This window comes from Poecilia reticulata, linkage group LG3, assembly GCF_000633615.1.
Source record: "Poecilia reticulata strain Guanapo linkage group LG3, Guppy_female_1.0+MT, whole genome shotgun sequence".
In the NCBI taxonomy this organism is placed as follows: Eukaryota; Metazoa; Chordata; class Actinopteri; order Cyprinodontiformes; family Poeciliidae; genus Poecilia; species Poecilia reticulata.
In genome coordinates this window covers 29551176-29574438 of record NC_024333.1, presented here as the reverse complement: position 1 = coordinate 29574438, position 23263 = coordinate 29551176, and the positions used below count along the sequence as shown (strand labels likewise).

The following is a 23263-nucleotide window of genomic DNA, read 5'->3' as shown; positions in this document are numbered from 1 at the left end:
AGTGCAAGAAATCTTATTGGTCTGATGGGGCCAACATGGAGCTTTTTGACACATCAGATAAGACACTTAAGTTTGGTGGACACCAAACACTGCACATCACCACAAACACACCATCCCCACTGTGACGCATAGTGGTGGTACCGTCATGCTGTCAGGACGTTTCTCGACAGCAGACCCCGCAGGCTTATAAAGGACTTTAATTTGACACGTTTTCCAATATTTTTGTAATAATATTCATAAGAAACATTAACAAACTTTTCCAAATTTTATTAGAAAGCAGAACAAATTGATTATAACTACCTAAAATAAAAGACCAGTCGTATACCTAATATTTTTTCTTGGTTGTAAATTAAATAATATTTTGAGATCAGGCTTTGAGTCATGGAATATTTCACTACTGAACGAAGTTCAAACAACTCACAGTTGGGTAATGGCAAGCATGAATCACCAGTCTTTGTGCTGCTTGGACACCTTGTCACTGATGAAACATTAAAATGTGTTAGAGTTTGATTGAATTGTTTCTCGTCTGTATTAAACAGATTACTGGCAAGTTCAAACTTCAATTTCTGAGATTCCCTGTCAGCAAATCAATTTGTGCAATCAGTACTAAGTAGGCTGAGGTTTTAAATAAACAAAAGCAGATCTGCTTCTGTATTTTCAGATTCTCTTTGTTTCTGGCTTTTCACTTGGTAGTTTAAATGTTCATCCAGGTTTCAGCTTGAAATGCTTCAAAGGGCAAACACTGGGATTGCATGGCTTGACCTCATGCTGTCCAAATGGATTTGTAGTTTAACTGAGGGGCCGTTATGGAAAGTATGATACAATAAACTACCGTATTTTCCACACTATAAGGCGCACCTAAAAACCTTCAATTTCCTCAAAAGCCGACAGTGCGCCTTATAATCCGGTGCACCTTATATGTGGACCAATATTGAGCCACAACAGGTCTAGCAACTACGGTAAGCAGCCGCCGACTTCATTTTCCCCCGTAGAAGAAGAAGTGCGCGGTGCATGCTGGGAGAGTTGTCAGAATGCTGTTTTGTTAATAAAGTTTGATAATACATTTAAAGCCAAGGGGGAGGGGCGGGGGAAGAGAGACAGAGACTGCGGTGGCAGCGTGTTGGTTGGTCTGTGTTACCCAGAAAGCAGTTGGGCACAATATCGCAACACCGTGAGTGAAACAATGACTGGGGCAGCCTACTATATAAAGTACTGGGGACCACTTGTTTACAATGTGGATGTGTAATAATAGAGTACGGAACAAACTGGCAACCCAAACTGAAGCGTCTATTCTATGTGCCTTATAATGCCTTATATATGAAAAAAGTTTTAAAATAGGCCATTCATTGAAGGTGCGCCTTATAGTGCGGAAAATACGGTAGTCAAAACTGTAATGCTGCTCTTGAGGATTACATGTCTGTTACAAACTCTTAACTTTTCGTAAAAGAATCATCAATATTTCTCATTGACAATATGCTCATGTGGCTGACTTATATTGCCTTTGATTAGTACGTCAGGTCAACCTGCTACCGGTCTTGCTTAACTTTAATAAGCTGTGGTGAAGAAAAAATACATTGTTTGACTTTTAATGTTGTTTTAGCACAACTCCTGTCTTTTCTTGTTTTAATTGTTGATTAGATGCACACTTATTCCGGTTTTCAACTCGCACAGTATGCTTAATATTTTTTCACAATAATTGATTATAATTACTGTAGATATCAAAATGCATGACGTCAAGTACTAGGCAATTGGATACACAGAACAGTAGCAGTGAATACGTTTTCTTCACGTAAGTCTAATGCAACACTGAAGTTGGCCGTAATGACAGTTGCTTGATGTTTACGTTGTTTACAATAATTTTGCATGTAGGGAGAAGCTACTTCCTTTTCTCACAAATTTTAGTGCTTGTTCAGTAGGGTAGTGTAATGATTGTGGTCAGAAATGTGTTCAGCTACACATGTAACCACACCCACAAAAAATATGTCAGCTATGTATGTTATGAACCCCATGCATCTATAATGGACTTTTTGTAACCTCTTGATTTGGGGTGAAATTTGTGCAGGTGAGATATGATAACATCAATAATTCCAGCCATATTTCACAAATAGATTCTATTTGAACTTTTTCTAAACTGTTCTTCCAAAGTGTGGCACACTTTGTTTATGAACATTACTCTGTTAGGCTTCTGTGTGACATTGGATCTTTTCTACTGAAGTTCTTGGTTTTTCCATATTTTGTCAACAAAGCTTTTTACTGCTTTTACTGTGCACAAAGCATCTGAAAGCATAAAGTATTACTACATGCATGTCACATTTGAATAAAAGAATAGACTGAAAACTGTCACCACAGGAATGGAAATTGTACTTTTCGTTTTATCATCCAAGTTGATGTAGGAAATAATGCAGAGATTTCAGAAAATCAATTCATCTGAACATTACAAATTTGGGATGGAAATACTATGCATTTATTCAAGAGAATGAATAGAGAATGAGATCTGTAATCCAAAACCTTCCCCAAGTGCTAAATACTAAGTCTCACAAAAGAGCATAAGAGAAGCCAGTGTTTGCCACATCAGTCAGGAATCAAAATGCAGAATATGCTGAGATATATCCAGAGACAGTCTGACACGTTTTAGCAGGTTTAACATGAAGACAGGTACAGTGAATTCTATAATCTGGAACAGTGTTCAGGAAAAGTTGTGCCAAACAGTTATATATATGCATTTATATATCTCATGGTGTACCTTGAGTTTGGATACCAGTCTCAAGGTATACCATGGTTTAAAAAAAATCTACAGTTTTCACAGTATCATTGTTTTCAGTAATTCCATTCAAAACCAAATAAACCGCACATGACGCTAACATGTTTGGTCCTAAAGTTTGTGGTGTACAGCTACACAGCAGAAGCAGCACACTACACACAAATCGATTTCACTCACCAACACTTAGATGACAGTCGGAAAATCTCGCAAAACCTTTTGAGACCAAACGTGACTTCAGAGTAAACAATATGGCGGACTAAGGAAATGTGATAGTTCATCGACTATATTTAACAGAGAAAAAGCAATAAAAGATGTCTCCAATGTCCACTGGACACTCTGGTGCACCATGGCAGTTATTTTATCTCCGCTCCACCACATAAAGGACTCCACATTAATACACACCAGTCATAGTCAATGAGAACTTTACACTGTCTCTGCATAACTGCCATGCGCAACACCTCCACATCACCATCTGTCTAAATTAGAATAGATCTTATTTTTGCCAGACACCAGAACAAGTCCGGAGTCGATCTTCAAAAATCACACCACTCCAACAGGAGAATGCACAAGTACAGAATCCGTATTTTCAAAATAATTCACCAAGATAGACTACGTTTTCTCAAAATACTAGCCACATTAACAAAAATATGGGTACATTTATACTGTCAACATCTATTATCTATGGCTATGCATACACGCAAAAGTATATAATTCTGAAACCTATTAAGTCAAGTTCTCTTGCTCAATTCAGTGTAGAAGTGTCAGAACACATGAAGTTGTCACTTTGAAAGTTGAGAACTGCAGTATTTTATGATGACACTCATCCTTTTTATCACTGGCTTTATCATACAATCTCTCGTTTCCCACACATGCTTCCTGGAGGACTTCTGAGGTTCGCAGGGGAGCCGAGTCTCACATAGTGTAAATTACAGCAGATCCGTTCATGATCACCTCATCAGCAAAGTGTGCAGCAGAACAGAGACGCATGCAGTGTAAATCCAGGCTTAGAATATGTTTTAAACTTTCAAATTTATACATTCATGATAAACGACCAGATTAGGATTTTTCACTGCCTTTTTGGTTCTGTTGGTACATTTACCCAATACTAATCTGTACATATGAATTTTAGCATCACTTTCTGAATACAATGAAACCTCAAAATATAAATCACATTTGGTTGGACAATTACTACAATTACTACTCGTATCTTGAAAAATTGTATCTGTAAACAAGTTAACTCATTAAAAATATTTAAGCATTCTGCTAGTTTGTTAGATCAACCAGCCATAGCATACCCAGCATCCAGTCCCTATATAACAAGCAATAGATGATGAAATATTAATGAAACGCAAAGAATAAACACAATGAGCACTGTGCCTGTGGGACATCCACCTGTTTGACATGAATACAGTTGAGATGTTGTTTTATTTTTATTTTATTTTATTTTTGAAGGAAAACGGCTATTTGATTAAAACATCAAGGAATATATCAAGATTCCATCCTACATTTTGCACTGGAACCATAAACAATCATTTAAAAAGAAACTGCTTTCTAGAAACGTCCAGCTGCCTGCATTGACGTTGGACAAAATGACTTGGCTCACCAGCCCTGTTTTAATTCATTCCAAAGGTACTCAATCAAGTTTAAGTCAGGGCTTTGTGCAAGCCACTCAATTTCCCAAATCTGTTCATCCATATGTCTGTGGAGCTTGATTTGTGCACCGGTGTGCAGTTACGTTAGAGCTAAAATACAATAATATACACACATACAAACTTTAATGAAGATGCTGTTTTGCTCTCTGTGATACTTTTTGTTTTAATCTTGTATGACACACCTTTAAAAACAGAGGCAGGAGACATGTATGCACTAAGGTGGCATCACATCGGTCAGCAGACGTGAGCTTTTGCTGAGCTTTCCCAAACTAGAACCGTTTGTAGTCTGTTAACGTGTTAGCTAACAGCTGACAAGCATTCTGCTAGTTTGTTAGATCAACCAAATAGTTCATTCATGAACCCATTATCTAAACCCGCTTATCCTGGCAGGGTTGAGTGGGGGCCTTTTCATGAAGGTCCCTGGGAGGTTGGAGGGCATGTGAGCCCTCTTAGGGTTCAAAGAGTTTTATTCTCCAGATAAGTGACAAAACAAAGGCAGTGACAGATGAAACAAAGACCCATGTAAGCTCTGTGGTACATTTAGGACCACTAACTATCCTAGAAAAATGCTTTTTAACTGTGAGATGAAGCTGGAGTACCTTAAAAAAGCCCCACATGTACAAGATGAGCACACAGGAATTTAAATCTGTAATTTTCTTGCTTGTTGGGTGACAGTGCTAACCACAAGAGCTCTAGCAGTTCTTGGTGTGGTTTCTCATGCTGTTATGATTTTTCTTGTGCATCAGATCTAAGCTAAAGGATTTCTTAAAGCTTCGAAGAATATCTCAGAAATGACTCCAATTTACACAGTGAATTTGAAAGGATGCCAGATAAAGATGTGTGAGATCTCTAGCGATTCCTTGCTTAAAGCAGAAAATAAATGGTTGAAAATATGTAGCACCTCTTTAAGCAGTAATTGCTTATCACTCTAAATATCACATCTATTAGATTATGGGGATCTTGGTCCTAACTCCAGAGAAAGGAGAAGCTTTGATCATGACAGAAATTAGCTCAGAATATTTTTCCCAAGAGAAGGATGAAAAGATTATTTGGCTTGAGAAAGAAAATTTAATTATTGGACAGCCACACAGAATTTCTTTCAAGTCTAAATTAAAGAATATAAAAATCTGATATGGTGACAAACAAGTAACAATGACCAGCCTGGTAAACACTGGAAATTAATTAGATAATTGCTAAGAATATTGGCATTTTTTAACATCATTTAAAAAATCTCTCATTCGTCGATGTTTTAGCCTGCTTCTAATTGCATGAGGGTAACCATACTAAAACTGACCATTTGAAATATTTTTTTATTGAATATATAAGCAACCTTCTAGTTGTGAACTAAGTTTTCAGCATCATTTACCTTTGCGATTCTCAGGAAAAGCTCCTTGTAGGGACTATCAGAGCAGCGTGAACCCATTGGAGGGGGTAGAGAGAAAGTCAGTCAAGCTATGATGAGCTGTCACAGCAGCGTATCCATCTATCTCAGATGTCTGGTGAAACATCAAGTGAAAAAATAGGTGTCTGTAGTGATTCTCCATTCGTTTTCTTCATGATTCCGCAAAAAAAAAAAAAAAGAAATCAGTAAATACTGACCTAGTTACTGCTGTAACTACAGTTCCCTGAGGATGGGTGTGATGGGTTTGGACAGACATCACTCTTTTTTTAGTGTTTTTCAACTATTAAGCCCTCTTCAGATTACATGGGGCTACATGGTATTGATTTCCACCTGGAAAATTTGGTAGGTGTAATTTGGGGCATGAGATAAATTGCTTCAAACAAAGCATTTTAAACATTCCATAAATGTAGAATCAACCATAAAATGACCATACTCTTACAGTAACATAATTAACATGTCATCTCTGAAGGTTGCGTCTGTTAGGATTTTGGCAAGCACATGTTGGTCTTATCAGTTCTGAGCAGAGGAATCAGCAAGCTGCACACTTTACAGCACAATAGCTGATCTAAATGTCTGCCAATGGAGTAGAAGAGATGGGGTCCAATATGTGTCACCTCCACTCATTCACATTCTCTAGAAAATCCAGTCGGCTCTGGTTCTGTATCAGTTTGTATTTGGTTTTTCTTTAACAGTTTTTTCAGAAGACTGCTGGTAGCTTTTTTCTGAGTTGTCTTGCTGCAGTGAAAGGCTGCAAAGATTTGATTAGCTAGGTCTCTTGAATAACTTTTTGCTCTGGTGGCACTAATGTGCCTAACGCATTTTTAAGGTGCACCCAAATTTTCATCTGTTTTTAACATTGAATTTTTACAGGTCCCCCCTTCATGTCCAATCAGGAAAGGGGGGAGACACTTTTTGTTTTATTTAACAATGTAGGAAACATAAAGTGTCCTTACCATGCCCAATAAATATCCTTATACACGAGGTAAAGATAAAGCAAACAAAAACACGTGTAATACGTGATAAAAACGTATTAAACACAAGCAGATGAGAAAATGGGTAAATAGAAATTCCAGCTGAAGAGGATGTAGCAGTGGAGCTTCTTCAGCTACAGCTTAGACTGTCATAAAGCGTTCTGCTGCAGTGATCGTTGCTTCCAGCAGGCCCATAATGAGAGAAAATCAGAGGATCTCCGCTTGTCCTTCTCTGGCCCTGTGGGTCGATGCACATTTATGGGTCGGCCCAGAGCTGTCATAATTTAACCAAAAAGTATGTTGAAAATAATTTTTTAATTGATATTCTTGAAAAACGTCCAATAAAGTCTCTCAGCCCTCATTTGTATGCTTTTCTAACTCATGCCGTGGTTCGTTCTGGATTCTTTCCACTGCTCTTCATTTCAAAGTGCTGATGTTTGTGTTTCATATAGTTCTCTGAGGTCTTTTCTGGTGAGATTCTGCTGTAAAATGCTCTGTTACTTGTGGTCTGATATTAGAGAAATGATAGCGCCTCACAGCTTTTCTGGGCTCCAGTGTGCTCACTTATCTTTCCTTGTCAGAGGGCTAGCTCTTATCTTGAAATTGGCAGATGTTGCAAAATGTACCTCAACATTTTGTCACTTCCCGGTTAGACTCATAATGGAGTACAGCAGAACATTTGTCTGTGTTTGAAGGGTTTTAGTAGATTTGTAATTTTAAGAGGGTATTACTGATATTTAAGCTGTTTGTAAGCAAAAAAAAAAAAAAAAAGGTGCAAAGATCAGATCCCAGAACATGCCCTGTGTAATGTAACGTGATTAAATGGAGGGCTACTTCCCCCCTTCCTGGTGGGTGTGGTGGGGATAAAATATGTTAACAACATAGCAACTTTGATAAAAACAGTTTTTTTAAGTCTGCTTGATTCAGATTTGATATGCTTGTACCAACTTTTGCAGGGAATGATGTTATAATGGAGTCAGTAAAACCAGAAGGTGACTTTACATTCTTACATTCAGAGTTTTTGTCTTCTAAGGATGGAAAGGTGCAACAGATGATGCTCAGAGCTGTTTTTATTATTCTTCGTATTGCTTTCCTCTTCATAGCCAAGCAGCCAGCTTCGCATAGCTACACAGATGTCATCGCAGTCTTCAGTGGTGGACTGGTAAAAGCTCAGCATGTTTAACTGTTTCATTGCTGCACCCTGATGTGCTACCTACAGTAAATCACTGCCATCGCCTTGGTTCCCCCAGACAGTGTCTCTGTGACATATGTCCTCCAGGAACCTGAAAGATGACGCTCTCTCCTCACAGTTTCTGTTCATATGGAGTCATACAACATCCTGCCTTTGTCTCCTAAAGTCTACCTATATCTATTTGGCTTTGCTGGTGTTGAGCAGCAGGTATAGAGTGCTGCTGTGCCAGTTCCTGAACCTCCTTCATGTGTGCTGAGTCATCCCCTCCAGTAATAAGTCGCACCACTCTAGTGTCATCTTGGAATTTAACTCTCTCGGATGTGTCAAGCATCAAGGTGAGGAAGCAAAGTGGGCTTGCTTTACCAGCTCGTGGGTAGCTGGTGAGGAAGTCTCTAATCCAAGCTTCAATGAGGATAAAGGAGATATGTGTTTAACGGTCAATTCGTAAAAAAGTATCCTGATGTAGTTCTCTTTGTGTTTTTAATTAACCACTCAGTTCATCAGTGTGCCTGGGTTCTCTGTATATTAGCTGGGTTAGACCAAGTTTAGGCAGACCTTATGACAAAGTGAGTGTCGCAGATTCAGTGGTTCATCGATCTGACTCTTCATTTATCAGCATCTGTCACCATACCCAATAACTCTTTTCATTACACCATAAAATAGACATGTTTATACCAGGACATGCCTTACACAGAGGAACATAGACTTGCTGTGATTAGCCCCTAGGGTTGGCCTGGTGCAGAATGTTCACATTATTTATATGTGTTGTCTATGTATTTATTGTCTGTTTGGGTAATTGCTACACATTRGCTAGCATCAAGGATTACCAGCACCGTTTGGCCTTTCTTGTTTGTCAGCCTAATCAGCAAAGTTCCTCAGAATAATGCTTTTGCTTTTGCTTTTGCCTTTATGACTAAAGAGGTAGCTATGCTACCAGAATTTTTAAACTTCCAGAAGCAGCTCACCGTTGGTTCTAATGATAGTTCTGTCCCCCTCTGCAAGGAAGTGGAGGGGCAGATTGTCTGTCTCTGCAGTGCTCCCCAAGCTATTTTCATCTTGGCGAGATGAAAATAGCTTATTTTCAATATACTCATTTGTGTCATAATCCACACAAAGAATTCGTTTTTTTGCATCAGTCATATTGAAATATTAAATACTTTGATAACCCTTTGCTGTTCTCCAAAGAAGTTGCTGTTGTTGCCAGCCTAATATTAGCACCATGTGATGGGAAATGTAGTTTTCATGCACACATGAGCCATCTTGAATGGTTGATGAAATATTTTRGCCAACCTTTTCTTGTATCCAACCCTAATGTGCTTTATCTGTGCTCCCCTCAGGTGGAGCGGATTGTGGACAAGAGGCGAAACAAGAAGGGCAAGTGGGAGTACCTGATCAGATGGAAAGGTTACGGGCGTAAGGAGGACACTTGGGAACCGGAGCATCACCTGCTGCACTGCGAAGAATTCATCGACCAGTTCAACAGCTCAAGATGGCATTCACACAAACGACCCAAGGTCCCAAAAAACCACGGGGAGCCGCTCACAGCCAGCCAGCACTCAGCTACAGAAAACTCCCGGGCGCGGTCTGAAGCCCGTAAGAAGAAAAGGACTAGCGGACCAGCCGTGGGGATGAGAGTTGGACCCGTTTTAGGAATTGGAAGTGGAGGGTCGGGACTCTCTCATAAACAGAAGAAAGTAGGCGCTGGAGCTGGGAAACCTCCTTTGGGGGAGAGAATGAGCAAAGCCATGACATACAAGGCTCATCCATCAAGTGGGCCTCACTGTGTTGCCCTGTTGAGGGTTCCTCATAATGGACTTCAGAACGGAGAGATGGAGCCTCTTGTGTATAGCACAGCACCGAGGTCACATAGACTGCCTTCAGATAGGGGGGAAACAGAACTAGGACAAAAAGATACCACTGGATCACAGTTCACTACTGAACTAGGTAAGATGTTAACTGAGCAAATTATAAGGTATGCCCAGATATTAAAAAAGAAAGTTGATGTGTGACAGGTTTCACAAAAGAGTCCCCAACACAAACACAACACTGCCCTGCTGGTGGTTAATGCAAACAAAAAGAAAAACTGTTTGCCTATAAAGTAGAGATGTCATTGTCAGTGGCTAGTGTCCTGCATGTTATAGATGTTTCCCTTGTTCAAGGCTCCTGAAGGAAGTTAATGGTTCACTTCCAGGTCTCTCTGGAGCTTGACAACATGCCGTGTCATGTGAATTAGATGTGTTGTAGCAGGAAACGTTTAAGATGTGCAGAGAAGCCCGCTGTTGAAGAATGGAGATGGAAAGCATTTATATAAAGTTATCGCTCAATTGTAGATCCTTAAATGTTCACATTAGTTTCAGCCGCTTACTGTTTTATATATGGAAATTAATGCTAAAAATGGATTCAGTAAATATTAGCCAAGTAAAAAACTGTCCTAAATCACTTTTAGTAAAATTGTGCTTTTGAAATATGTCATTCTTTTTTCACACAGTTTTACATAGTCTAACATAAAACATAAATTAAAAGTGTTAGTTTTTTACTGAACTTAACCTTTTCCAGGAAAATAAAATGGTTAAGCTCTGTACTTTGACAAATTACACCTAGGAAAGATTGTGGCGAAAATATTAAGCATCCATTTTTGCAGCTGTTGGTTTTTCGCTTTATGTCACAGTTCATCATACTCTTGTCATTAATGATGTACAAAACACACAGGTGGATGTAATATTTTGACAGATAGCTCACTCCACCAATTACATTCAAAGATATGGCTGTAGTTAGGTTCACAGGCTTTTAAAATTCCCTGGGAAAGAACTGGTGCACAGAAACGGGATATATATTCACCAGGATACATTCAGAAAATTATGAGAAAGGATATGTGGGCACTGATTCTTGTTGGTAGTATACTAAGGGTTAAAATCCCCACGGTGATCATGGTGGAGCTGCAGAAATTCACAGCTTAGGTGGGAGAACCTGTCAACAGGACAACAATGCAGCTCACAAATCTGGCCTTTAAGGAATAGTGGCAAGAAGAAAGCCAGTGTTGAAAGAAAACCTAAAAAGTCCAACTTGGAGTTTGCCACAAACTATGTGGAGAACACAAATGGAAGAAGGTGGTCTTGTGAAAGGACACCAAAATTTGGACATTATGGTCCACATGCAAAACGGAAAAGAAAAGTAACTCTCCATATCAGCCTAAATACACCATCCCAACAGTAAAACAACAGCATCAGACATAAGTTTGATACTGTGGGGAGAGGGAAAGCTGGTAAGAGTGTAAGAATGTGGACAGAGTTCAAATACAAATAAGTCCAGAAAGAAACCCATAGCAGGCTCCAGGAGAGTCGAAACTGTATGACATGCCTTTCTACTATAAGCTTTATGATTTGAATGAAGCTCTGCTGCTGTTCTGTAGTTCTTTATCCCTTTAACTGTATTGGTGAGTATTTTTTCACAAAAAGTACAGAGCACAGACTGCTTTCTCTGAATGGTCCAGAAGCATGGTAAAACATTGCCAGCTAATTTAATTTGGGGGATATGAGACGTTATTTCTTGGGTTTCTTGAATTAACGTCATTTTTATTATTTTGTTTCTAGCTGTCAGGACAAAAACACATATTTTAACCCTTGGAAGAATTTCCCTCTAAGCATTTTCATGCCATCAAGTCTCAATTAAAGGCTTTCCAGAACTGTGTTTAGCTCTGCTGCTTAAAAGTTGACCAAGTCGATACTTTTCATAAATCTAAAATGAAGAAAACTTTAACATTTATATGTACCCAAGTTATTAATCTCATCCCCTCTGTTTGAATCCAACTACATGGCATGAACGTCCACATAGACTTAAATGCTCTGAGTAGCCTGATCGATAAAGAAGCTGAAAATAAGACAGAAGTAGGTTATCATTTTAAAAAATCCTTTAAGTATCACATATTTTCCTCCAATTATTGCAATTTAAAGCTGACATTTCTAAAACGCTTTTTCTCTATGACAGAGTTTTCCTATGCCATGATAATCGATGTACTGTATGATAGAGCTTAGTGCTGAATACTTTAGCAGCCTCATATTTATAATGTAGAGAGTTGTGGTTTTACACACTGGGGCTTGTTAAAGCTCCCAATGAGAGGTGATAACACCTTTTGAATTGGGTCACAGTCCAGGGTCTGATCCATGGTAGTTAATCATTACTGCTGTTCTGAACAAGTCTGTTTTTTGATTTGGCAAAAAATCTGTATCAACAAGGATTCTTCCTTTTTTATTATTATTTGTATTGATGTGTAAAGGAGAGTCTGGACAATTTGTTATCTTTCTATTTCTTGGTGCTTTAACTTTGAAAACAAAGAAATAAAGTAAAAACCTAGAGATTGGATTTTTGGGGAAAAAATGACTAAGGTAGTTAATTTCCCAATTAGTGAGATTTCCCCTCCAGGCCCATCGCTAACCAAAATGTATATAGGAAAAGACATCAGTTCAGGCATTTACCATCTAGCTTATTTTCCCTTTTAATCATGGAATCATAGCATTGATATAACTGTCAGCTAAATAAATTTTCTCTTCAAGGAAGCTTAAGAGGTCTCCTTTAAGATCAAATAGTTTCCATATCGTTACTCACCACAATGTGAACTTAAACATGCTTTACAAAGATAAATATTTTAACTGTCAGGTGTTTATCCATTTAGCATTCTATTTATGCTAACAGCAGGTTCACATTATTATGTTGTCTTATAGCAATCTGTCACTCTGACAGCCACTATACATCCTAATCTCCTAATCCTCAGAAGAATACTTCACTCATCTCATTCAACAACCTCAGCTCCGCTCATTAATCCTCTGCAGTATGTAAACAGTGCCACGCTGTATATATTTGGTTACCAATACTTGACACAAACGTTCCAAATCTTTAAAATCACAACAAATGTTTATTATCAGAAATCAGAATAGACATTAACATATCTATTTCTCTATGAATATCTAAATGGAAGCTGGACATTTAGATATTAGACAAGTGAGGTGTTAAAAAGAGCATGTTTATGGAGAATGTCCAATATTTTCCTTATTGTTTTTATAAGGACTATTCTCACCCAGTCTTTGTCAATAATCTCATAAGTTCTCAAAAACTTTGCAGCTTCAAAATAAATTCTCGTGGGCAATAAAATTTCATTGGTTTTGGTTCAAAACTTAAATCCACTAAAGTACATTATTCACCAATTAAAGACTCTTCTGGAAGCACACTACTTTTGCCACAAACTATTGAGGGACCAGTTCACCGCCAGCTGAACACAACCATTTCCTTAACAGTGCTGTCAATTTTAAAAATATTCTTAAAGGACTTCAGAGGTGAAATCAAATCATTATTTCTTATATAAAAAACAGGTCTGTCAAAAACATGCTTTTTAAAGCCATCCTTCTGAATGTTGGATGAATTGGCAGTGCAGTGAAAAGGCCTCACCTCATGGGTTGTTGTGAAGGAAGTGGTGGGTTTTTTTTTTCTGAGTGACTTTTTGCTCTTGTGCTATTGTGTACTCCCACATCATGTCAAGATGTTCTTGGATAAGACATGTATTCCTTGCTAAACTTGTTCTTTGTTTTGTTTTTGGTTTTTTTATGTCATAAGCTGAGGTTGTGCTTTTGACGGAAAACCTTTGCTCAGTGTGACTGCGCTACAAATCAAGGTTGCAACTCTTAAATATTAATGAAATCAGGCTGGAATTCACTGAAGCCCTCCATGAAACCTCAGAGAATRAACTGAGAAAAAGCCTTCAGATGATGCAGACGTGCTATGAAGTTCATTCAGAAGTGACACAGTTTCCTCCCAAGTTCTTGCATAATGTTAGGCTGAAGCCGAATCCCCCAGATGTTGTGTATTTGAGACACAATGAGATCTATGTTATGAAAAAGAAAATTAAAGAGAATCATAATGGAGCTGAATGGATAAGAAATAACATATGAAATTGGATGATTCTGTTCAACATTTACATTAAAATATAGGACACCATGCAACACATGTGTATCCGTCTAACATATTTGGACTTATGAACATTTAATATCTATTTCAACAACAATAAAAAAAATTAATTTACATAAGCAAAGAAAATTCAAAATATTAATGAAATTTAAAAGAAACTCAATATATTACATCTGCTCCACATGTATTCCCACTTAGAGTAATTGAAATTACACACAATTTTATCACATCAGGTGCATGTGATAGCCCAAAATATACCAGTATTCCACCAAGGGTTGGCTGGGAATATAAAAAGGCAGAGAACTGTGTGGAGTTGAACCCCAGATCTTGATCTAATGGAGATGCCATGGGGAGACTTGAACCAGGCTGTAAACTCAAAAGATCTCTTAAAAATCTCACAGCTAATAGTGAGGAGTGGGACACTGTTTCTAAGACTAATGGTAGAGACTGTAGGTCCCTATAAGAAGCATCTYATTGAGGTTATTTCAACCAACTATATTACACACTAGGGAGTGTTATCTTTTTTTCCCGGTTAGAAAACACACTTGGTGGTTGGTAACTCTCTTTGCAGCAATCCCTCTTCCTAAAGAAGCATGAAGCGACAGGGGACGGTTTATTGCATTGTGTCATTACTTTGGTGGAATACATCATTGTGAGTGTGCAGGTGCTGACAGTTTCTATGTTAAAGACAAGTTTGAAGCAGGAGTAGCTCCTTTTGTGGCTTCATCTAGGAGAGACRCAGTTAAATATATAGAGGCTGATCCAGAAGTAAAATACATGTCATGAAAAGACAGTTACTCACAAGCAATGCTCCTTCACTTTGTTTGTCTAAGAGATAAACTCAACAGAGGGTGAAGTAAAGTTCAGTAGAAAAACAAATGGTCAATTTTTGTCCTTAAAACTGCAGGTTCAGATAACAATGATTCTTTATTTTATTTTATTTTATTTTTTCTGAACACAAAGCTAATTTCTGCTCCAGCGTAGATGTGCAAGCGATTTTTTTTATTTTTTTATTTTTTATTTTTTGTTACAACAAAAATTATTCTGTGAACTGCTTTTTTTTCTCCACTAATTTGAATGTGTTTGACAAAAATCACACRAACAGAGCTGACGTCACACTGAGCTGCAAAAAAGAGCAAATGGAGTTTAATCATAAGTTGTCAAATACAAACTCCCTGAGAAGGAAATACAAATGATCTTTTCTGTCATCCCTCATCCGTGTCAGGCTCCCCTCTCGCCAACGGGAAGATGCATCTGCACAGCTCAGTAAAGAGGAAGTTGGCGGAGGAGAAAGGCTACGTGTTTGACAAGCGGCTCAGGTACAACGTGCGACAGAACGAGAGCAACTGTCGATTCAGAGACATTGTGGTCAGGAAGGAGGAGGGCTTTACGCATGTCCTGCTCTCCAGCCAAACCACAGACAACAATGCTCTAACGCCAGAGGTGAGAGGAAAAACTTTCTTTTTCATTTGTCTTGTCCCTCTTGGGGGTATTGTTCAGTGTTGTATTGGTCAATAAAGTTCAAGGCAACTTTTAAATGCCTCACATTTAGTACTGGGTTGCATTTAGGAATAATCGCTGCGCTGTGATGTAAGCTTATTTCTGCAGCACCATTCCTACAAAAGGCTGTTCAAGGATAATGCATCAGAGAATTGCAGTAAAAATAAGAAATATGTAGAAAAGCTAATCAGTGCCATATATTACAAACCGGATTTATATCCATTTAATTTTTTTCCACATTTCGTCAGATTGCATCCATAAACTTCAGTGTATTTCACTGAAAATTTACTGGGTAGGCCTAYACAAAGTAGTGCATTTCTGTGAAATAGCACAAAACTACTTATTTTGCAGATAAAAATCTAAAAAGTGTAGTACAGTTGCATTCCTCCCTCTTTTCTCCGATAGCCCTCCCTAAATCAAACCTAGTCCGTTCAATCACATTCCTGAACAGACACCACCTGTGTGTAGTTAGTATGAATTCAGTTGTTCTCTCCGGACCTCAGATCTTTGCCAGAGAATATTCATGAACAAACCAACATAGAGAATACCAAAGAACACACCAGACAAGTCAGGGATAAAGTTGGAAAGTCATTTAACCTGTTAAAATYCTTAAGACGTGGCCACCCACAAGAAACGAGGCGAGAGCAATAATCAAGAAGCTCATAGTGGCTTTCAAGTAGTTGCAGAGATTCACAGCTGAGGTGGGAGCATCTGCAAATCTAAGCGGTGYGAGTTATTTTTTTGCAAGGCACCGTAACCACTCCAACTGAGSTTTTTAGGTGCCARATCGAGAAACAGCAGTTTTGTGTGACATCCGCCCAGTGTGATGGTGTCAGCTGCATAAAGCTGCCATTAGCGTACTTCTGGAAAAAATGWCTTCTGCCTCCTGCCAAAGCCAGCTTCGAAAAGTTTGCTATGAGGGCTACAGGCCATTTAATCCAGAGTTCAGCCATCTGTTTTCACAGWGGCAAGATGATACTTGAGCAAGTGAAAAGACTACGCTGGTGATTCAAAGAGGAAAGAAGCTTGCAATTGCCTTTTGAGAGAAGTGCAGACCCTAAAGAAGATTTCCAGTGTTTCAACTGATCTGTTCAATGCTGCGYATACATTCAAGTATTTCCAAGAGGACCACTCTGATTACAAAGATATATATGTTTTGTTTTTTTTTTGCAAATTTTCTTAGTGCAGGAGCATCTTTAAAAGCAACAAATTTTTTTTTTGGCAAAGACTGAATGCATTGCACCCACTGGTAGCGGGGTCTCCCTATTTTTAGAAGCATTTCTGATTAGGTCTGGTGTACCAGCTGTGTTCTCCCTACAGGCATAAAAGATGCAAAATCTGCACCAAGCTGCGTTYGCCTGTATTTTCATAGTCTCCTCGATCACCTGCTGACGCTACGTCAGTTAAACTCCCTTCACAAAATCAACCTGGAGCGACAGTTTGAACAGTACAACCTGCCTCCAGAGGTTTCTCCCYGACTTGATCTGGTGTCAAATAAAGAAATGACTCTCAACACTCTGAACACTGAGGATAAATTCTCTCAATGAAACAGCATTCAGTTCTACAAACTGAATTGTTAGTGGCGGTGAAAGTAAAAAAATATATAAAAAAATGGATGAGTGGCAATTCAGGATATCAGGTAACGGCTTTCCTCTCAGCTGCTGCACACGTTGTAAACTGGCTGCCTGCAGGATTCCACCAATATGAGATTGGATGCTTATTTCCACAATCAGTCGGCAACAAGCTGCTGCCTTTCCTGTGGATTGATTAGGTTACGTGTTTTCTAGCCACATGCCAGCAACTCTTAAGTTGTCGTGGGGTTTTTGATTTTGGGAAATGTTTTACGGCAAAAGTTTACACATACAAGTTAGTCTATTCTTGAGCCTTTATCTCTTTCTTTTCATTTTCAGCATTGCTTTAATACGCTATTCTAGAGCTCAGGGTTGGGCAGATGATGATGCGGTGGATCACAGTCATCCACCTCAGCCTGATAACTCTGAGCAAACGGGTTTTTCTGCTGCTCACATGTTACTCTGAGCCTTCACACAGGACTGTTCTCGCTTTGATGCAGCGTTGTGGGCAAGGCGGCCTGTACCTCACAGGCACTCAAGTGGCCTAAGCGAGGCTGTGTTTATGTGTGTGTGTGTGTGTGTGTGTGCGTGTGCGTGTGTGTGTGTGTGTGCGTGTGTGTGTGTGTGTGTGTGTGTGTGTGTACTTTTATGTGTGACAGTAAGCCCATAAGATGTGGGCTTATCAAACAGCTCTGATATGTCCTTTTGTGCTTCTCGCTCTTTGAAGCTGCAGAGACAAGACAATCTCTGGATGTGCTTGCTGAATGGGTTCACTTTAGAAAATCTGGAAATTTATCCCGGTACATTTTTCCCAAGCGCTGCTTTAGAGGAAGAAAAATCTTTCCGAGGCCTTAAGTCGAGCACTTTTTCCTGTTACAGAAGCTAATACGTCATAGCATTCCTATTTTCTGTGCTGCTGCAGAAATCATTGCTTTTAAAATCATTTCTTGTGAGGTTTWAAGGTGGTTTGACTATTACTTGCAGGATAGATATGTTACTGTGCTTGTTGGCAAGTCTGTGGTCCTCAATGAAAATGATCTTTGGAGTACACCAGGGATCCACTCTTAGAATCCTCCTGTTTTCTTTGAACATATTGTCATAGCATTCATTTTCCCTCTTATGCATCTGCATATCTATTTATTCCCTTCTAAACTCAATTTTACATACAATATCAACTGCTGGATGGGACTGAAGTCTTAGCTGTAAAGTCGGACCTATTCTTTTAATTTATTTTTTTCCAATAATCACTTTATCATGTCAGTTGAGTTTTAAAAAATGTAAATGCAGCTTTTGAGTGTCACGAAGGTCAGTTAAAGTTAATCAAATAATGTACTGTGTCTTGAGATAGTGATTCATGCAAAATTTAGACTGTTGTGACTCAGTGTATCTTTATCTGAGCCRAGAAAGCTTACACTCACTACAAATGGCTCCAAAGGCTGCAGCCAGACTTTAAAAACCTTTAAAAAGAGACCACATTGCTAGAGGACCATCAATAACTACTCTGGGACCTCCTTTGAAGAGTATCTCAAATCTCCAAACCTGTCTCCCACCTGGCTAAAAAGGTCAGCTCAGCCAAAACTCTCCAGGCCACACCACACATTCAGCTGAGGTTGAGGTTTTTCGGTCAGGGAATTGATTTTCCTGAGTCTCCGATATGCAAACACATGTTTATCTTCAAAATGTATTTTAAAAATGTAGTTTATATGCAGGTATCCCATGCCTTATATACAGTAAGCTATGTTTTGCATGTGTTCTAAGAATTTTTGTTTTTCTGATATTTCATTTTGATTGCAAGTTTAATTTGCTGCTTTCGCTTGTTTGTCCTCTTAATTATTTTTAAATCTTGCATAGCACTTTGCGACTTCTGTTTGGAAAGGTGCAACATGAGTACTTTATTAGTAGTAATTGTAATTTTGTTTTTCTTGTAAACTAATATTTTAAGACGACCTCAAAGCGATAGATCTGGTAGTCTTTTCTACACAATATGCACCAATTTTACAAKATGTTTTGAAAGCCAGTTCACCTGTGTCTATTCAATAAAACATACCCTGTCCCTGGCCACATACACACACAGAGCAAAACTCAAAGCTGCTGCAGCACCATTAGGGGTAAATGCTTGGTTAGAGTCTTTTATGAAAGTCCTTCAGGCAGTGGAAGTATTTCCAATCTTTGATATTTCATCTATTCACTTTGAAAAGCTCTTCAGTTGCTTTGGCARTGGTTGCTGGCAATTTGGCTGCTTGCTGCGTTCCCCATTGCCATCTTAAATGCTCACCAAGGAGGTGGGGGGCGACGGGAGATTCTGAAACCTAATAGATACTTCCTGGTTATTATTATCGCTTTTTTTGTAAGTGTAGCAATCTTTCCTGTTTTGTTGTTATTGTTGTTGTTTTACCCTTCCTAATGTCAGGTCGGAGTCATAAGCATCCCCTCATGATCAGTTATTTTGAAAGTAAAGAGAGTGAATACAAAAGACTTTCCTTTACTGACGGCGATGAAATGCAAAGTCTAAAGCAGCGGAGACGATTGTTTGGGACGTACATATCCCTGAGTTTTCACTTCCAGGAAGCTGTTGTTCGTAGTTTCTGAATCGGTGCCATATTTGTTTGTTTCCAAACACCCTCAAGATGTCTCCTGGCTGCACTTGAATGTCACTTCGACAGCCCTCTTCCGTCTTTCACACAGAGCTGATCCAGCATCTGTTCGTCTTTGCTTCGTGTTTGTGAGCTGGGTTTTAATTTGTCTCGCTAAAATGCCATCATTTGTTATGGAACAGAGAAAAGCAGCTGTTTTTTTCCATCACTACCAGCAGGCATTACGTCAAATCAGATTAATTTCCTGTACACTCGTGCTACTGCTGAACATAAAGCCTCTTCTGTAACCTGAGTTGTTTTACAAACCATCAATCTGCATTCATCATACTCTCGATGTGTTTGTCAAGAGGGACAGGTCTTTACTTTGTCTGTGAAAAGGCTTACATCCCTGCAACATAGAGAAAATATAAGCTCAGACTGAGGTCACGATCAATTGGACAGGACAGATTATACGCTTGATGAGACATGGAGAATTAAGTTCAATTTGAGGTTGGATATTTAATATAGGTCAAGGGTGATAATCTGATTAAAACGCGTTATCAGGATGCCGATTGACTTTAGATGGTGAAGTGGGTGGGGGAGGCAGTTTCTAGGAAACCAATGTCAGCCCACTCTGGTCTTGACTGCATGAGACAAAGGCCAAAACATCCAAGTTGATACAAACACTTCTATTCTCACTTTAAATGATTTCTGGTGCTTCATTTTAGCGTTTGTGAACTGCAAATTTGTTGTATAAAAATCTTTTTTTTTTTTTATTATCTGAATATGTGTTCGTGTTAAGTAGGGATGTAGTTTGTTTAAGCTACAGTACAAAACGAATGAGTTGCGATGTTGACATGGTAAAGTCGGCAGCTGTTAGCAGCGAGGCTGTCAAACAAATGAGATGCTGAACAACTTGGCATGTAAATATTTTACTCACACTCCATCCTGGGAGAATATTCAGAGCTAAAAGTAAAGTCTTTTTCAGTCTGAGATTTTTTTTTTTTTTTTTACAGAAAAAAAAAATGCAAAACATCACTCAACTGTTGAGATGAAGGGAAATGTGGCTCAACTGTAAATGAAAGATATATACTGGAAGATCCCAGCAGAAACTCCATTCAGATTCTAATATGCAGCCCAAATCACATAAACGTCTACACAGTGTCTTACAAAAGTATTCATGCCTCTTGAATTTTGTCGACCACAAACAAATACATCCGAACACAGCACCTTTTGAAGTTTTGCGTACAAAAAATAAAGAGTAGTACTTAGTCTCCACCTTTATTTCACTTCTTATTTCCAGTTCCTCTTTGCAGAATAGCTCAAACGTAGTCAGATTGGATGAAGATCATTGATACACATCGATTTTAAAGTCACTACAGATTTGCAATTGAATTTAGGTCACTTTGACTGGGTCATTCACCTGACACATCAATGCTTTGTTTCCTGAGCCCTTCCAAAGGCAATGGGTTGCACTGGATTTTTATATAAAGGCGTCRGAGTAAGTGGGGCTGAAATCAAATGCATACTTTTCAGTACARAAATGTAAACCGTGTAAAATAATAATTTCACTTCCAAATGACGTACGACATCATTTTGGTTTATCAGATYAAATGCTTATGAATTGCACTTGAGTTTGTTGTTGGGTGACACAATGGAAAAAGCTCCGTTTGTGTCGATGCTTTTGAATGGGAGTGTAAAGGCTTTCAGGTCGCCCACWGATTTAARTCAAGAAATGTATTACTTCATCTTTATGTTGCTACAGAGAGCTGACGTGTCGTGACGACTGAGATGAAGTAATGTAAACCGGTGAGGAATATTTTCCTACTTGCAGCAGAGCTGTGGAACATCAACAGGTCGACTGTCGTAGCTTTTATTGGACCTGTGGCAAATCCTTAGCTTCAGTGTCTGCTCCCTGGCTCCACGCAGGTAGACCATTTCCAGGACCAGACAACTTTGTCCTGACAGTCTTTTGGGAGTCCTTTGTCAAATTGTCTGTAACACAGTCTTATGTTCCAATTTAAGATTTTCTTTTCTTTTTTATCCTTTWGTTATATTTTCTAAAAGGAGCAAAATTTGTAAAATCTTCTAGCTCACATCTCATTTAAAGTTATTATTTACTTTAAATAAACAAAGACGAATTAATTCACTTCATTTTCGCACCAAACATTTCCTGCCCTTTAAATTTGAATTCTACTACATTTGTTGTCCTCATTTAAATAAGCCAACACACGATGGGATCAGCCTGCTATCGGCTTGTAAAGACCATTGTCTGCCAATATTGCAAACATTTSTCACTTRTCTGTTTGTTTACACCTCYACAAAAGTTTCTGCCACTTCACGTTGCTCCCTACTTGAACAAATTATACTACTGCCTGACAAAGTTTGACATCTTTCCACCTGTCTCAACAGATCATGAAGGAAGTCTGTCGAGCTTTGGGGAATGCTGCTGCTGATGACAGTAAGCTGTTACTCCTCAGCTCTGTGGGGACGGTTTTCTGCAGCGGCCTGGAGCCCTCCTACCTCATAGGGCGTCTGTCCACCGACCGCAGAAAAGAGAGCAGCCGAATCGCAGAAGCTGTACGGTAAGACAGAWCCTCAGTCTTTTCATGATACGCACTRGTTGTGGACAGAATCCGCACTCATCTCTCCGGTACCCCTTCAGGGACTTCGTGTTGGCGTTTATCCACTTCAAGAAGCCGATTGTTGTGGCAATAAACGGGCCAGCTTTGGGTTTGGGGGCATCCATCCTGCCTCTGTGTGACGTAGTGTGGGCTAGCGAGAGAGCGTGGTTCCAAACGCCRTGCGCGGCCCTCCACCTCACCCCCTCTGGATGCTCSTCTTACACCTTCCCTCAGATTCTGGGCGTAGCTTTGGTGGGTCTTCAGTCTATTTTTTATCTAAATAAACCACATGAATAGCTCATTTTGATAAATGTAAGGATTGCATGACGCGCTGAAAAAACACCCCTCCTCTAACTGCAGGCCAATGAGATGCTGTTTTGTGGAAGGAAACTCACAGCACAAGAAGCATGTAGTCGAGGTCTGGTGTCACARGTTTTCTGGCCAACCACATTTAACCAAGAGGTGATGCTGCGCGTTAAGGAAATGGCATCGTGCAATGCTTTGGTAAGGCTTAAACTTAAAAAAGAAACTTGTAAGCCTAACCTATTTGCGATGCATAACCCTAATTAGCATTGCTCTTCTTTTTGTTCCCAAAGGTTTTAGAAGAGTCTAAATGCTTGGTGAGAAGCATCCTCATCTCCGTGCTAGAAGAAGTGAACGAGAAAGAGTGTCAGATGCTGAAGCAGCTGTGGTGTTCAACCAAAGGGCTGGAGGCGCTCTTCAGCTACGTGCACAATAAGACCAGCGAAAAGTGACCATGCGGAGTCTGAAGGACGAATCCGGGTCTGAGACTGCCCGAGCAGGGATGATCGAGAAGAGGATTTCCAACGCTACCGAGGGTCTTTGGTTCACTCCATCAGAGAAGAGTTTCTGGACTTTTGTCTACTTGTCTCTCTAAAGACAAAATAAATCCCATCATCATCATTTTTTGTACCAGGGCTTCTTTTTGGACCCACTGTGTAATAACGTCCATGTGCTTTATGTAGCAGTAGGGGCCGGGTGAACATCACAGAGGGACTGTCGCCGAGTAATCTCACTGCAGATGATAGATAAATCATATAT

General features: G+C 39.2%; 1 protein-coding gene across 1 annotated transcript in view; it reads left to right on the top strand.

The window, feature by feature from the left end:
- The window catches only part of LOC103462873 (chromodomain Y like 2), a 32360-nt gene extending 9235 nt beyond the window's left edge, over positions 1–23125 (top strand). The window contains exons 2-7 of the mRNA XM_008405901.2: positions 9316–9922; positions 15159–15376; positions 21990–22162; positions 22243–22453; positions 22562–22705; positions 22798–23125. Coding sequence (XP_008404123.1) covers positions 9316–9922; positions 15159–15376; positions 21990–22162; positions 22243–22453; positions 22562–22705; positions 22798–22956 — 1512 coding nt within the window. The 3' untranslated portion in view covers positions 22957–23125. The remainder of the gene's footprint in view (positions 1–9315; positions 9923–15158; positions 15377–21989; positions 22163–22242; positions 22454–22561; positions 22706–22797) is intronic.
- Positions 23126–23263: the final 138 nt, after the last annotated feature.